The sequence below is a fragment of the Lynx rufus genome, unplaced genomic scaffold (genome assembly GCF_022079265.1).
Source record: "Lynx rufus isolate CCGP_SWC_20201006 ecotype Redwood Valley unplaced genomic scaffold, mLynRuf1.p SCAF_24, whole genome shotgun sequence".
In the NCBI taxonomy this organism is placed as follows: domain Eukaryota; kingdom Metazoa; phylum Chordata; class Mammalia; order Carnivora; family Felidae; genus Lynx; species Lynx rufus.
In genome coordinates, this window is record NW_025814839.1 from 8,457,685 (window position 1) to 8,474,533 (window position 16,849).

Below are 16,849 nucleotides of genomic sequence, written 5' to 3' on the forward strand. Positions count from 1 at the left end.
AACATTAACAAATTTTTTTTTAATTTTAAGAAAATCACATATATTTTGCACCGGACCCAGCGGGAAGAGCTGAGACACCAGAGTTGCCACTAGAGCTATGACGATGCCCTTAAAGTAATAATCCTGTGGTGCCTACTCTGCGCCTCCAAGGTCTCCCAGCTCACTCACAGGGGAGGGAAGAGGCAACTGCACGCTGCCTGGGGCTACAGCCAAAGCAATGACTAATCCTGGGCCTCGGGAGGGAGGTGGGGGGAGGAGGGTTAAGAGTGGATGGAGACCTCCACAGCCTGGAAAGGGACCAGCCCGTCGTACAGAAGATGCTTCGCGTGGCTTCACGGACGCCCTGCTTCCGTCCTTCCCCTGCGCCACACACTCAGTGTGTACCCATCAGGGACCACGCCTCACCGCCTGGATTTGTAAATAAACCAGCGATGCAGGGCGCCTGGGTGGCTCAGTTGGGTAAGCGTCCCAACTCGTGATCTCAGCTCAGGTCATGATCCCGCAGTTCGTGAGTTCGAGCGCCGAATCGGGCTCTGCGCTGGCAGCACGGAGCCCACTTGGGATGCTCTCTCTCCCTCTCTCTGCCCACTAGCCTCCCCCCGCACTCATGAGCGTGCTCTCAAAAATAAGCAAATTAAAAAAAAAAAAAACCCACAAAGACGCACTCGGCCTTGAGAAGGAAATTATCAAAGCCAATTCTAGTCTCCAAAGCAGAAGTAGGAACAAGGAGGTCCGCTACTGGCTTTTATCCAGCACCTTCGAACCCTTTTCATGCCAACTTCAACTCAGTCTCTAAGTTACGAGCCAAGGAACTCCTGGGAGGGGCTGCCCCAGGCCCCGGCCAGCATGGGGATGGCTTTTATTTTAATCTCAAGTATGGAGGGTCTCCTAAGGATCTCTGTGGGTATCTTTCCTCGCGGAATGAATCTTCCATAGCAGAAGCTGAGACAGAATGAAGGGGCTTGACTTTGGAAACTATCCTTTTCCCATGAGCGATGAGGCACCTTGGCACCCGGTCAGAGTGGGTGAGCACGACTCTCAGAATCATACAGCCTGGGCTTTGCTCATCTGTGCTCACCTTCCTACTGCTGTGCGCTTTGCCATTTGCCCGATCCCAGCAATAACTGCCATGTGGTAGCATTTACTCAGAGGCAGGAGCTGCTCTGTGCCCAAAGTTGAGGATGAGGGGGACAAGGAACACGTATCATTTATGTCACTAAAGAGACAAAGAGGTCTCCGTTGTAATAAGAAGACTAAAGATGGGGAAGGCGGGTGGGGGGAGATGCGAGTGAACCAGCAGAGATTTGAAGAGTGGGCGTCTTTCAGAGCATCCAAGGAAACAAATGGCTTCCCACATCCTTCCAGAACTATCTTCAACTCCAGAATTAGATGGAGGCCAAATCAAGCGGAGACAGGCTCACCGAAAACAGGAAGGCTTATTAGGTAAAGAACTCCAGTTCCTGCTCCGTGGAACTAACACAGACCCTCCATCCCAGCACAGATCCCTGAAGCACTGGATAAAATAGGAAAAACCTCACATACACCACTAAGCTCAAAAGCAAGGGACACTCTCAAGGCCAGAAGCAAGGAGGGACGTCACACCCAGCAGGGCGGGAGTATGAGATGCTGCTGAGGTGGCCCAGGGCTGTGAGAATGGTTACAGGCTCTAACAGCTAAGGGTAGGAAGCTTCCAGCCCACTGAGTGACAGAAGTGGCCGTGGTTCTATGGAGGCCAGAAGGGAGACTCCTATCAGAAGCTGAAGCATACAAGGCTGCTTCCCCGTGGAAGATGGGCTAGAAAAAGTATTCCCTACTGTCTCCGACAATCAGCAAGGAAGTGGACTTGGCTAAGGAGGTGGCCAGAGGCAGGAGAAAGGGGGCAGGCCTGTGATGTACCAAGATGCCAAGTCTGTGCCATGCACAGGTGCAAGATCCAAACCCATGTGGTGCAGGAAAGCCAAACTGAGGAATCAATGCAAAAAGTGTTTCTAGACCAGTGACATCTCTAAGGTACTAGAAATAAATGAAAAGCACTGTGAGGGACCCTCATATGGGAGAGGTACTTTAGATAAGCCCTTCTCCACTTGGTTTGGCTTCAGCATAAATCAGGCGCTGAAGATCGTTCCAAGAGGATGTGAAAACCAGGGGAGGCAGCCCAGTAGAACATGAGCTCATAATCAAAAATCAAACCACGCGAGCAAATGAATCACCGTAAGGGACAATCAGCAGACACAATTAACAAAAGGAAGGGCACCCTTTTTGTTTTAAATGTGTTAATAACATCACGATCGGTGGGATTTACTCCAGGGATGCAAGGGTGTTGCAATATTTGCAAATCAATCAAAGTGATACGTCACACTAACAAGAGAAAAGATTAAAGCCTTATGATCATAACAAAAGATGCAGAAAAAGCATTTGACAAGATATCCATTCAGGATTAAAACTCTTAAGTGGATTTAGAGGGAACATACCCGAACGTAACAAAGTCCATAGCCGAAAAACTCACAGCTAACATCATACTCAATGGTGAAAAACTGAGAACTTTTACTCTAAGATCAGGAACAAGACAGGGTTGTCCTCTCTCACCACTTTTCTTCAACATAGTAGTGGAAGTCCTCCTAGCTGCAGCAGTCAGACATGAAACAAAATGAATTCCAGTAAAGTTGTAGGATACAGAATATACAGAAATCTGTTGCAATTCTATACACTAATAATGAAGTGGCAGATAAAGAAATTAAGAAAACGACCCCATTTATAACTGCACCAAAAAGAATAAACTTAACCAAGGAAGGAAAGACATATACTGTGAAAACCGTAAGACGCTGGTAAATGAAATTCAAGAGGACACAGATAGGAAGATATACCATCTTCATGGATTGGCAGAATATTGTTCAATGTCTCTACTACCCAAAGTAATCTATGGATTCAAAGCAATGCCTATCAAAACAGCAAAAAGCATTTTTCACGGAACTACAACAAATCAGCCCAAAATTTGTATGGAACCATGAAAGACCCGAAATAGCAAAAGCAATCTTGAGAAAGATGGACTTACAGGTTCCAGATTTCAAAACCTACTACAAAGCTCTAATACTCAAAACAGAATACTGGCAAAAAAAATAGACACCTACATCACTGCAACAGGAACAAGGGCCCAGAAATAAACTTATGCTCCTGTGGTCAATTAATCTATGACAAAGGAGGCAAGAATACACAATGGGGAAGAAACAGTCTTTCCAATAAGCAGTGTTGGGAAAACTCGGACAGCTACGTGCAAAAAAAAATAGAACTGGACTACTTGCTCACACCATACCCAAAAAAACAAACTCAAAATGGGTTAAAGACCTAAATACGAGACCTGAAACTATAAAAGCCCCAAGAGAAAACATAGGCAATAATCTCTTGGACATCAAGCTTAGAAACAAATGGGACCACTAAACTAAACTAAAAAGCTTTTGCACAGCAAAAGAAACCATCAACAAAACCAAAAGGCAACCTACCAAATGGGAGAAGATATTTGCAAATGGCACGTGCAGTAAGAGGTTAATATCCAAGGTATATAAAGAACTCATACAATTTAACACCAACCCCCTCCCCCCACACGCCGAACAATTCTATTTAAAAAACAAGCAGAGGACCTGAATAGACATTTTTTTCTCAAAGAGAAAAGATGGCCAGGGGAGCCTGGGTGGTTCCGTCAGTTCAGTGTCTGACTTCGGCTCAGGTCATGGTCTCAAGGTTCATGAGTTTGAGCCCCGTGTCGGACTCAGCTCTCAGCGTGGAGCCCATCTAAGATCTTCTAACCCCTCCTCTCTCTGCCCCTTCCCCACTCGTACTCTCCCTATCTCCAAAATAAACATTAAGAAGATATATAAGAAAAGTGACGGCCATCAGACGTGAAAAGATGTTTAATATCATTCCTCAGGGAAATGCAAATTTAAACCACAATGAGAGATCACCTCACACCAGTGAGAATGGTTAATATCAAAAAGACAAATGAGTGGTGGTGAGGGCGTGGAGAAAAGGGACTCTCGAGCACTGCCGGTTAGAATGTAAATTGGCCTAACAGCCGTGGAAAACAGCATGAAGTTTCCTCAAAAAAAAAAAAAAAAAAAAAAAATCACACAAGCCAGTAATTCCACCCCTGGGTATTTTACCCAAAGAAAATGGAAACGCGAATTTGAAAACACACGCACCCCTATGTTTCTTGCAGCACTATTTACAATAGCCAAAATACGGAAGCACCCAAGTGTCCCTGACGACAAGATCCGACAATACAATATCTAGGATGGACCTAGAGGGAATTATGCAAAGTGAAATAAGTCGGAGAAAGACAAATACCATAGGATTCCACTGCTATGTAGGATCTAGAAAACAAAACAGACTCTTGAATACAAGGAGCTGGTAGTTGCCAGAGAGAAGGTGTGGGAGGAGGAATGGGTGAAAGGGATTAAGGGTCACAAACTTTCGGTCACAGAAATGAAAGGTAGGCGTGCAGAATAGAGACAATACTATCGTCATGACACCGTATGGTGATAAACGGTGACCACACTTACTGTGCTGAGCACGGAGTAATGTCCAGAATTGGCAAATCACTAGGTCACTTACTAACATTGTATGTCAATTATACTTCAAGAAATTTTTTTCAATAAAAAAATCGGGGGGCGCCTGGGTGGCTCAATTGGTTAAACATCCGACTTCGCGCGGGTCGTGATCTCACAGTTCGTGAGTTCAAGCCCCACGTCGGGCTCTGTGCTGACAGCTTGGAGCCTGGAGCCTTGGAGCTTCAGATTCTGTGTCTCCCTCTCTCTGCCCCTCACCTGCTCACACTCTGTCTCTGTCTTTCAAACATAAATAAACATTAAAAAAAAATTTTTTTTAAATCGGGGGAGGGGGCATGCCTGGCTGGCTCAGTCGGTAGAGCACCTAACTCTTGATCTTGGGGTTGTAAGTTTGAGCCCTATGTTGGGGGTAGAGTTTAAATTTTTTCTTTAATTTTAACAAGGAATGGCACCACAAGAGGGTGAAACAGAAGAAACCATGTAGTAAGCGTTAAATTTTTACAAATAATGAAAGAGCACTGTGACAAAAGCAGTGAGTTTGAAAACCATATAGAACTCATAAAAAAATGTTTTAAGTTTTGTTGAGAAATAGCGTGCACACACAGGAGCAGGGGAAGGGCAGAGAGAGAGAGAGGAAGAGAGAAAATCCCAAGCAGGCTCCACACCGTCAGTGCAGAGCCCAATGTGGGCCTGATCTCACAACCATGAGATCAGGACCTGAGCTGAAATCAAGAGTCAGTCGTTTAACTGACTGGGCCACCCAGGTGCCCCGTGGTTTTTTTAAAAGTCATTGGAATTTAAAAACTTAAGGGGCAGCAAGATTTAAAATTTTTTAATGTTTACTTTATTTTTGAGAGAGACAGAGCACAAGCTGGGGAGGGGCAGAGAGAGAGGGAGCCACAGAATCCGAAGCAGGCTCCAGGCTCCGAGCTGTCAGAACAGAGCCCGATGTGGGGCTCGAACTCACTGATGGTAAGATCATGACCTGAGCCGAAGTTGGATGCCCAACGGACTGAGCCACCCAGGCACCCTGGGGCAGTAAGATTTTAATAGCTAAAGAGAGAATTAGTGAAGTGGAAGAGAGACCTAAGAAAAAGACTCCAAATACAGCAAAAAGCAGTAAAACGATAGAAAATATCAGAGAGGAGTAAAGAGGCATTCGAGACAGAATGACATGGTCCAACATATTTGTTTTTTAAATTTTTTTTTAATGTTTATTTATTTTTGAGACAGAGAGAGACAGAGCATGAGCAGGGGAGGGTCACAGAGAGGGGGAGACACAGAATCTGAAGCAGGCTCCAAGCTGTCAGCACAGAGCCCGACGCGGGGCTCGGACTCACAGACGGTGAGATCATGACCTGAGCCAAAGCGAGACGCTTAACCGACCGAGCCACCCGGGCACCCCGGTCCAATGTATTTCTAATAGGAATTACTGAAGGAGAAAATAAAGAGAAGGGTCGGGGAGAGAACATTTTTCATACTGTAAGACGTAAGCCTTCTTCAGAATAAAAGAGCATAAACCATTCTCAAGCAGGACAAATAAAACAAATCTACCTAGACAAAGTGCAGTTAAAAACAAAAACAAAACCCCCAAAATCTCAGAGGTACAAAAGCAGATTTCACACAAAAGAATCAGACCAAAGAGCTGACTTCTCAACAGCAACAAGGGACCAAAACCAAAGTGCTGAGAGAAGATATAGCCAGCCAGTGATCCCAGGAGGATCCTGGCAAAATCTAGTCACTTCCAGACAGCTGCTGACTCAGAGAGTCACTGGAAAACCTATGGAAAGGTGGAGCACATAAGAAAATGAGATCTGTGGGGGAAACCTGTTCCAAGAATTAATAGGGTCTGCATATAGGAATAATCAAACCAATGAGTGGCTTTCAAAAACAGAAAAAGCACCACAGAGTGACGCAAATTAAGGCATGTTAAGGTCCCTGATCATCAGTACAGGGAAAGACAAAGACTAATGTCACTTGTGTCAAATGGCGGCCATGTCAAAAAATGAAATGAATTAGCGAAGTTACAGAATGCCCTAAAAGGGAAAATTGTATGGGGCGCCTGGGTGGTTCCGTCGGTTAAGCATCCAACTCTCGATCTGGGCTCAGGTCACCATCCCAGGGTCGTGGGATGAAGCCCCGTATCAGGCTCCACACTGAGCATGTAGCCTGCTGAAGATTCTCTCTCTGCCTCTGCCCCGCTCCCCCACTCTCCACAAAATGAAAAATGAAATGAAATTTTAAAAAGGGAGGAACACAGCCAGCCCCTGAATGGTTCCTTTTTTAATGTTTATTTATTTTTAATTATTTTTAATTTTTTTAACATTTATTTATTTTTGAGACAGAGAGAGACAGAGCATGAACAGGGGAGGGTCAGAGAGAGAGGGAGACATAGAATCTGAAACAGGCTCCCGGCTCTGAGCTGTCAGCCCAGAGTCCGACGCGGGGCTCGAACTCACAGACCGCGAGATCATGACCTGAGCCGAAGTCGGCCGCTTAACCGACTGAGCCACCCAGAGGCGCCCCTTAATGTTTATTTATTTTTGAGAGAGAGACAGAGTGTGAGTGGGGGAGGAAAAGAGAGACAGGGAGACACAGAATCTGAAACAGGCTCTAGGCTCCGAGCTGTCGGCAGAGCCCGACGCGGGGCTCGAACCCACAGACCGCGAGATCACGACCTGAGCCGAAGTCGGACGCTCAAATGACTGAGCCACCCAGGCACCCCTGCCTCCGAGTGGTTTCTAATGGAATTAGTACTTGCCAACAGCTACTGAACACTTACAATGTGTCAAGGGCTTTGATAAAATTCTCATTTAATCCTCCCAATAGCCCTGCAACACGTGCCCATCTGACAGATGAGAAAACCAAGACGCGGAAGCAAAATTACTCGCCCAGACAGGGAAAGGCGGTGCCACAGTTCAAAGCCGCATCTATCTGCTGCTATGGGCCAAGGTCGGGGGAGGCCAGCATGTGCCTGTGTGGGACCCCGGCTGCAGTCTTGGGGGATGCAGGTGAGGACAAGACAAGAGAACCCCCGGAAACATCAGGTGTGCTGGGCCTAACTGCTAAGTGCTCACTTGAGGGCTCTTTGACCACTGGGACCCCAGCATGAACGCTCAGGAGGAAGGAAGGGAACCCCCACCCCTTCTAACCTCAGCCCACAGACAAAGTCCTTGACCGTGGCCACCTTCTCCCTCCATCACGGTCTAGGACTCAGCCACGCCAGTAGTGAGGTCTCCTGCTGGCCGCCTGCCCGCCCTCCCAGAGGCACCTGATCCCCGAGACCCAAATGTGCCTTCTCGCCTCCTAGGGAGCCGTGCCAAGAGCCCAAGACCCACTTCTGACAGCTTGCCCATCCGCAAAGGTCACACTGCTGGAACAACAAAGGGCCTTTTTGTCCTCGCACTTAAGGTGGCTGCCACCACCGGCGCAAATCACCCACTCGACCTTCTGGCTTTATGAATTAATAATAAAGTTGGCACGGGCGGCAGGGAGGCTCACGGGCCCAGACGCCGCCTCCTCCCCATCCCCTCGCCTGGTCCCACCAACGTGGGTACGAGAGGGCCCCTCGCCCTATCTCCCCAAAGCAGTGGGCACCTCTGAGCCAAAAACACCATGTTCCCGCGACTTGAGATAGCAGATGCTGGAGGGCTCTGCGAGAGTAAAAAGCACCTTATCGACACGACACTCGAGGTATTCCGTCTGGATGACTGGGTCCTGCGGCATGTCTGGGCACTGGTGACAGTCCGTGCTGCATTCCGGGGGCCATTGACTCACAAAAAGAGATGCTGCCAGAGTGGGGCTGGGGCTGGGGCTGGGGCTGGGGCTGGGGGTGGGGTGAGAAAGAAAGACGCATAAGGGATCTGGTTACTCCTCATTCGCGGAGCTATAAGAAGTCTTGAGCGGCCTGCCAATTACTTTCCTGCAGGGAAAATACAGATTCTTCCTCTGAAACAGACGTGAGCCACCCAGTAAGACCCCACGGAGCGGAGGGGGCAGCACATTCCAGCTCTCGCTCTCAGAGCCCCCAGTTCCCCCTCGTGATGCCCCCCACCGAGCTTGTCCTCCCTGGGGACAGCCCAAGACCAAGCCTGTCTGCCTCAAGGTCCAATTCTCCCCCTGCCAACTTAGTAAACGAGCATGTGGGACTCTGTCTACGAGGTCACGGTGTAATGGCGTTGCCTCTCCCAGACATACAAGATCCTTGGTCTCTGTCCAGCTTGTGTGGGGCTTAGGTCACGTGGGAGAGTCAGCTTTGAATTTGGGTTCCCCACTCAGCATTTAAGTGACCTTGAGCAGTCCCTTCGGGTGTCTGAGCCTCCGTTTCCTCATCTGTAAATTGGCAACATATGCTACCGTGAAAGTGGAGAGGATCCGGCCCAGCCGGAGTACAAAGTATTAGCAGTGCTGGGCCAGAGGGCAGAGGTGCTTCTGGTGCTTACGAATTAAGTGCATTTCCCACCCGGCCCTTTTAAAGGCTTCCAGAAGCAGCCTGCACATTTCCGCACCGCAAGCACCCCGGATGAGCAGGGGTGGAAGGATCTGGATACTGCCCACCTTACCAAGCTCTGGAAGGTTCCCGAGGGCCGGGACCACTGTGCCCACATCACCACCAGACCACGGGCCCCAGCCCACCCCGAGAGCTCAGCCTGTGGTGACAGTTCCTCCCCAGGCCCCACAGACGTGCTTATAGAGGCCACTTTTCGCCTTGTCCTAAAAAATGTCTTTAATTATTTTCTTATTACGGGAGGATTTAGGATTTACATGAGTCTGATGAGCGCTGGGGGTCTGGTCCCAACCACACCCCGCCAGAGCCCCACAGACACAGCAGTGCACCCTATTTCGTGGGGCTTACAGAGTGACCCCGGAGCCCAGGGCAAAAGCCATAATCCACCCGCAGGAAACAGAAAGGGGGCTGGGTAGGTGCTATCGGTCATTTGACTTCACAGGCCTCGGCGGATGACAGGAGGAACTCAGTGGTGCCGGCCAGGGCGCCTGCACCCCTCAAAGGCCCTGAGCTCCTGGAGGGCTGGGAAGGGGTCCGGTCCACCTGGCTATCCAGAGGGAACATAACGCACGGCAAATAGGCCGAGGCCTTTACGACCTCAGAGTAGTGCCCGGCGGCCAGAGGCCAGTGGAAAACGCAGTGCCAACCACATTCGCCCGTGTGGGCCACACAAGCCTCCGTCCCTGGTGAAGAGGTCTGGGGAGCAGACCAGAAACCGAACCCCGGCTCTACTTCTCAGTAGCCTGTGGCCTCGGGCAAGGGGCCCGCTCCCCGAAGCTTCCAGGGCCTCATCTGAGAAACGGGAATCTACGGTGTACCTGGGGGGGGGGCGGAGTGGGGGGCCCGAGAGCAGCTGTGCACGTAAACCGCACGGCTCGGCTCCGAGTTCGGCAGATGACGGGCGCCTGGTGCACACTCACTGTCACCATGACGAGGTCTAACTCTAGATCTGGGACGTTGTTTTTCCTTCGTCCTTCTGGCAGCTTCTTGGCATGTACATAGATAGGCCTGTGGAGCTGTTTGGAAGCCTGAAGGAAAAAATAGACCCTCCACCTTTCCCAGAATTCTTCATTTATTATTTCCTTTGCAGCCTCAGGAGCAGACCAGATTGGGGGGGCGGGAGGGGAGGAGGCGGGTGGCAGGAAGGGGCCACACCTGCTCAAGGTGGTGAAGGGGAGCGGACGGACACCTTTGGTGAGTGATTCCCAAGGGGCCTCTCTTCCTGTCAGGGGGCCCCCCCGTCACACCTCGGGACTGATCCCGCTGTGGAAGGAGAAAGGCCAGCTCAGGGTTTAATGTGAATTTTAACAATCTAGGTAGTCAGGCTTCTCGGCTCAGAAGAGATGTTTGGATGACTTTTTTTAGGTTTTAAATCAATCAAGGAGACTCTCGCAGGCAAGGGGAGGTGGGCGTGGAACCCAGAGATGCCCTGTGTGGGCGAACTTGCGCTCAGGCCTATTTTTGGTGGGGCTGGCTCAGCGCTGAAGCCCACAGACTGGATCTCACGGTGCCGGGCGGGCGTGGCCGAGGCCGGCCGGTGGGGTGGCACCGGGGGTCGCTCCCGGGCAACCCCCCTTGGGTTATAAAGTCCCCGGCCGCCCCTCCAACACGAGCGGCTCGTGGCCCGAGGACCACGCACACATACAAAGGTGAATGAGAAAGACACCACGTCTCCTGCGGTCGAGAAGCGCCAAGCTTCGAGGGGGTGGCTGGTGACAGAGCTGACAGTTCCACCGGGGTGTGATGTGTGCTATAACGGGAGGGGACGCAGGGGGCGTGGCCATCTCGAGGATGCACATTAACCCTCAAAGGCTGGATGGAGAGTAACCAGGGCGGCTTCCGGAAGGGCGCTACGGAGCCCTGAACCACGACGAAGGGGTTTGCAAAAAGACAGGCCTGAGGGGAAGTGTTTGCCATCTTAACCTGGCTGCTGGTTACAGAAGCATCTCCTTACATAAACGCCAAATTATGCACAGTCGAGGGAAGAGTGCTCCAGGCAGAGGGAATGGCTTGCACCACGGCCCGGAGGTGAGAAAAAGAGACGAGCAACCTGTTCCTACCCCTTCTGCGTTCCTAGACATCAGAGAGGCAACTCAACACAGTGAAAGCACAGTGTCGGAGGAAATGGACTTAGGGATCCTCTGAGCCCCTGCTCCTCCACTTATGACCCCTGGGGCTGCCACCTTGGAGGCTTCACCCCTCCAAGCCTCAGTTTCCTTATCCGTAAAATGGCCACATGGCCATCTTCCATGGAGGGTTATTATGAAGATTCCACCAGAATGCGCGCAGAGGGTTCAGCACAGAGCCCGGTGCTCAAGGAATCATGCCCACTGTCACCATCTCATGCTCATCAGTTCCAGATGGAGTCCTCAGAGAGGGGCCAGGCTGACCCTTCAAATTAGGGACCGTCTTGGTCCTCAAAGAGGCCGGGAGCCCAGCAACGTTGTGGGCACAGCCCGTTCCTTGGCTGACTGGGCCTTTAGGCTGAATGCTTCCCGCGGATTCTTGTGGGAGCAGTATCCTGGGAGCTGACCTTCCCATGCCAAGCCAAGCCCTTGACATACATATATACATCATGTCACTGAACCCATGTAACCGCCCCAGAATCCAGATGGGGACACTGACGCTCAGAGGTACAAGGACTTGCTTAAGGTCACGCAGCTGGGAAGAAGTAGGACCAAGCTTTCACTCTTAGCCGTGGCTCAGAGTGATGGGGACAAATGGGTCTAAAACACGGCCAACAGTACCAAACACTCGCCCAAAGCCACACACCTAGCAAGACCCCTTTAAATCAGGCTCCTCCCACAAACTGAGCCCTCACTATGGCTGCACCCTCCTCTCACACAATTCTCATTTATTGTCCTCAACGTCTTCCCGCCACAGGGCCCTTGCACTGACTGTTCCCTCTGCCCAAAATGTACTTTTTGCTGACCTGCACGTAGCTGGTTCCTTCCTATTTAGGTTTCTGTTCCATTTTTGCCTCTGCAGAGAAGCCCTCCTGATCCTCTCTAAAGAATTGTTCCCTTGCCCTTCCTCGGACTCTCGTGCCACTGTGTAACTCCCCTCAGGGACGTCAGCCTCTAAATCTCCAAGTCCCTGGTCAACAAATACTCACTGAACGGGTAAAAGCGCCAGACTGTACCAGCCCCTATCAGAGAACTAGGTGGAACTTTCCACCTGCTCAAAGTTCAGAGAACTGAAGGCATTCATTCTCCTTTCTGACTTCAGAACCCCTTTCCTGACCCCCCCCCCCGTCTCTCTTCTCCCTTTGGGGTACGAAACTAGAATCCTGGGGCAACAAGAAGGGAAGCCACATCAGCCATCTGTAGGAAAGCTACAGGGGGAACACTCAGCATCAGTCTTCTCCCCCCACCCCCTACCCCAGACCTGACGACCCAGGAAACTGACAAGGTTCCCATCATGCTCTGCAGTCCCATCACCTGTCAAACTCACAAACAGATGGAATCCCCCGCAACCGCCTGTGCGGGGGCTGCCTGAGTGATGGAGGCTGGTGGCCAGCCCACCCTTCTGGCAGAAATCCCAGCTCCAGGGAACCCTGATTTCAACCAGTCCAGACACAAGGCAGCAAGAGAGTGTGCAGCTAACCGGGGAAACCCAACAAAGAGGGGAATCCTACCTCCTCTCTCATGTTAGCCTTCGGGTTGAACTGGACTTAAAACTTTTTGAAGTAAAACATTCATACGTTGTTCAAAAATGAAAATATTTTAAAAAACTATAATGAAAAGCTCCCTCTCCCTTCATCCCTCCCACCAAACCTCCAAGTATTCATTATTCTTCCTTGTGGATCCTTCCAGAGTCCTTGATGTAAACAAAGCGATTATAAACATAGGTTCTTATTTTTTTTAATGTTTATTTTATTTTTGAGACAGAGAGAGACAGAGCATGAACAGGGGAGGGTCAGAGAGACAGGGAGACACAGAATCGGAAGCAGGCTCCAGGCTCGAGCTGTCAGCACAGAGCCTGACGCAGGGCTCGAACTCACAGACCGTGAGATCATGACCTGAGCCGAAGTCGGACGCTCAACCAACTGAGCCACCCAGGCACCCCTGTTATTACTATTTTTAAACCAAAAAGTGTTCCATATTATGTATAGTACACACTTTTCCCCCCTCCAGTCGCAAATACTTTTGTATTTGTCCACGGGAAGATATACACATGTATGTACGTGGTGTGTGAATGTGTGTATGCACGCATGCGTGTACACACACACACCCCCACACACACACCCTCCCCAGACCAGTTATTAAGGTGTTTTCTGTAATTTTCACCCAATTCTCCTGGAAAGAGCTGTTCAGATTAGGATCAGCAGGGGTCGCCTTTCAGCCTGGGCACAAGTGGCTGGGTCACCTCCACCCCCACCCAGGTGACCAATTATGGACCCGGCTGCACAAAATTCAAAGCAGGTGCCAGCTCTTCCCTTGAAATAACACTGCAGCTCCCATATCTTGGGCATCTAGCAGGTACTAGCAGAACTCTCCTTCTAGAGAGAAGGAAACAGAGAGAGGAAGTGACTAGCCCAAGGTCACACAGCCAGAAAGCGGTGTCGGCAGGATTCACATCGCCCTGTCTAGTGCGCCCCCTCGCACTGGGGACCCGGCCTCCCTCGGTCTTCAGTCCACGCTCCCCTTCACGGCGGGTGGCAGAACCCGGCACCCCGAGGTCAGAGCCCAGGGTCAAGTTCCCAGCTGGGCTGGACTGGGGCGGACAAACGCTTCCGCCGTCACTTCCCTGCGGTCAGCTGGGGGGCCCCCCGCGGCCACACCGCTCCGTGCGCCCAGCCTCGGGCCGGATGCGGGGCGCGCAGCCTCTGCGGGTCCCAGGAGCCCGGGCGAGCTTGAGGAAGGTCGCCGGGCTCCAGCCCAGTGCTCCCCGGGCTCTGCCAGCTACGCGGGGAGGTGGGCCCGCCTGAACCCACTTTACAGACGGGAGGACAAAGGCGCAGGGGGAGGCGCTCACCCGCCCGAGGTCACACGGCCGGAGAACGCCCGGCTGCCACCCAGGTCCCGTCGACTTCAAAACTTTCCGGCCCCTGCGCCTCGCGAACCCGAACGACTTTCAGGTGCGGAGCGCGCACACCGGCTGGGCGGCCCGGGAGCTCACCCTCCCGGCCGGGACGCCTGCCCAGCCCTGCTCCCTCCCGGGTCCGCAGTCCCCAGGCCCGGGGGCTCCCTGCCAACCCCGAGGGCGCCGAGGCTGAGCGGCCGCGGCACTTACTCAGCACCGCCGCGGAGCTCCTCGCCGCAGCCTGCAAAGTGGCCGGCGGGGACCCATTTGCAGGAGGGGGAGACTGAGGCGCAGAGAGGGCCAGCTGCCGGCCCAAGGTCACACAGCGCGGCGGCGCGGAGCCGGCCGGGCGGCAGTGGGCTGGGAGCCCCGCGCCAGCCGGCCGGCCGGCCGCCGGTCCCCGCCCGCGTCCCCGCGGATACTCACAGCCGGTCTTGCCCACGAGCTCCCGCACCTCCTCGGACGCGGAGTGGGCAGCGCCCATGGTGCCCGCGGCGGGGACCCCGGGGCGCGCGTCCCTCGCAGGCCCCGGGCTGGCGTCGGCTGCGCCGCGGCGGGTCCGGCCTCGGGTCCAGCGCGGGTCGGGACGCCGGGGACGGGTCTGAGCCGCGGGTTCCGCGTGGGGCGCGAGCGCGGCCTCTTATAGCGGCGGAGGGCGGCGCGCCGCGGTCCTAGCGCGCGCCGGCTTCGAGCACCGCGGGGAGGAGGGCGAGCGCCCTGCCCCCGGCAAGAAACGGTGGGGAGGGGTGGAAGGGGGTGCAGGGCCTAGGAGCCCCCCGCTAAAGTTCCCCCGTCCCCCACGCAGCGGCCGGGCTCCTCGCGGCTCGGCACCACCTCCGCAGCGCCGCCGGCTTTGGAAAGAGGCAGGTGTGAACAGAGTTGGGGTGTAGGTGGGCGGGAGCAGCCCCCTGGGAGGTTCCGTGTTCACCCCCACCCCGCTTCCACCACACCCTCCCAGATCTCAGGAGGGAAACTCACCTGGGACAGTGAAGAAACACAGCCAGGGTTAACTAGCTCGATGGCGAACAGCAGTGAAGGTAACATAATAATAGTAATCCCACTTAAATGCGCACCGGGTGCTTGGCTTGGCTTTGTTCCAGGAAAAGTCCTTGGCCCCTCCCCAGCACCTTGATGAAGCGGACAAACCCCAGGCCAGAGCGGCCCATCCTAGTAACACAGCCCAGGAGCCCGGGGTGGGGGGTGGGGTTCTCAAACTTGAGGGGCAGGGGACTCCCCCTTCCCCCCCATTCCGACCGAGGCAGGGCCCGGGAGGCTGCATTTCCAAAATGCCAGAGAGAATGTAATGAGGGTGGTCCCTGAGCCTCCTGGGAGAAGTTTTGCCTTAAATTGGTTTAAGGAATGGGATGTTGTGGCCAGCCTGGATGACCTGGGCCAGTCCTGCCACCTGTTTGACCCTGATTCTTTCTAGTTAAAATGGGGACGATGACAGTCAATGACAGGTCTATCAGAAGGGCCTGGCATGGGACGAAGCACAAGGCAGTTGCTGTGGAATCACGTCCATTTTACAAGGGAGGAACCGATTCTCAGAAAGGTCACACAGCCAGGGCGGAAATTCAAAGTCAACATCTTCTAGGTCTCAAGGCCAGGCCGTTGCGCTCCACAGTGCTTGGTGATGTGGCCGTCAATGTTCAGCACGTACTTGGTGTATGTCCGGGATGCCAGGCTCTGTGACAGTGTAGGTGCTCACAAAGACCTAGATGGGCCCACCTACAGCAGCTTCACAGGGCACTGGGGAGGGCACTGCCCATTCCTCCCGATCACAGGTCCAAAGTGAGAGTCACAGCCCTGGGGTGGGGGGAGGGGGGCAGTGTCCTGCAACCAGCCAGAGCTGCGGAAAGAAGGAAAGGGACCCCCCTCCTAGGTGAAGACCAGATGCCCGTTACACTCTGTTGGCACTCTGGAGCAGTACCCGGAATCTGCGTTTCCAAAGCACTCTTGGGCAGTGCCGAGATAGCCAAGCTGGGGGAGTGTTGGCTGTGGGGCATCAGCTGGTCTGAGTTAACTGGACCCAGAGTTTGCATTTCTTTTTTTTTTTTTTTTTTTTTTAATTTTTTTTTTCAACATTTATTTATTTTTGGGACAGAGAGAGACAGAGCATGAACGGGGGAGGGGCAGAGAGAGAGGGAGACACAGAATCCGAAACAGGCTCCAGGCTCTGAGCTGTCAGCCCAGAGCCTGACGCGGGCCTGGAACTCACGGACCGCGAGATCGTGACCTGGCTGAAGTCGGACGCTTAACCGACTGCGCCACCCAGGCGCCCCCAGAGTTTGCATTTCAAGGCAAGAAGGAATCTAGAAATCCAGACTGGCCTCAGGACCAGGAAAGGGGTTCTAGGGCCCTTTCGGAATTACCCACAATTGCTGGACACAATTTTATTCTCATTTAAAATACCAGTTCCTAGGGGCGCCTGGGTGGCGCAGTCGGTTAAGCGTCCGACTTCAGCCAGGTCACGATCTCGCGGTCCGTGAGTTCGAGCCCCGCGTCAGGCTCTGGGCTGATGGCTCGGAGCCTGGAGCCTGTTTCCGATTCTGTGTCTCCCTCTCTCTCTGCCCCTCCCCCCGTTCATGCTCTGTCTCTCTCTGTCCCAAAAAAAATAAATAAACGTTGAAAAAAAAAATTAAAAAAAAAAAACCAGTTCCTAAAAAAAAAAAAAAAAAGTACCTGTTCCTGGGGCGCCTGGGTGGCTCAGTCGATTGAGCACTGGACTCCTGATTCCGGCTCAGGTCATGATCTCATG

At 52.7% G+C, this 16,849-nt stretch overlaps 1 protein-coding gene across 1 annotated transcript in view; it reads right to left on the bottom strand.

The window, feature by feature from the left end:
• The window catches only part of TESC (tescalcin), a 51,437-nt gene extending 36,734 nt beyond the window's left edge, over positions 1-14,703 (bottom strand). The window contains exon 1 of the mRNA XM_047088158.1: positions 14,518-14,703. Within this exon, the coding sequence (XP_046944114.1) occupies positions 14,518-14,575 (58 nt within the window). The 5' untranslated portion in view covers positions 14,576-14,703. The remainder of the gene's footprint in view (positions 1-14,517) is intronic.
• Between the last annotated feature and the right edge of the window lie 2,146 nt (positions 14,704-16,849).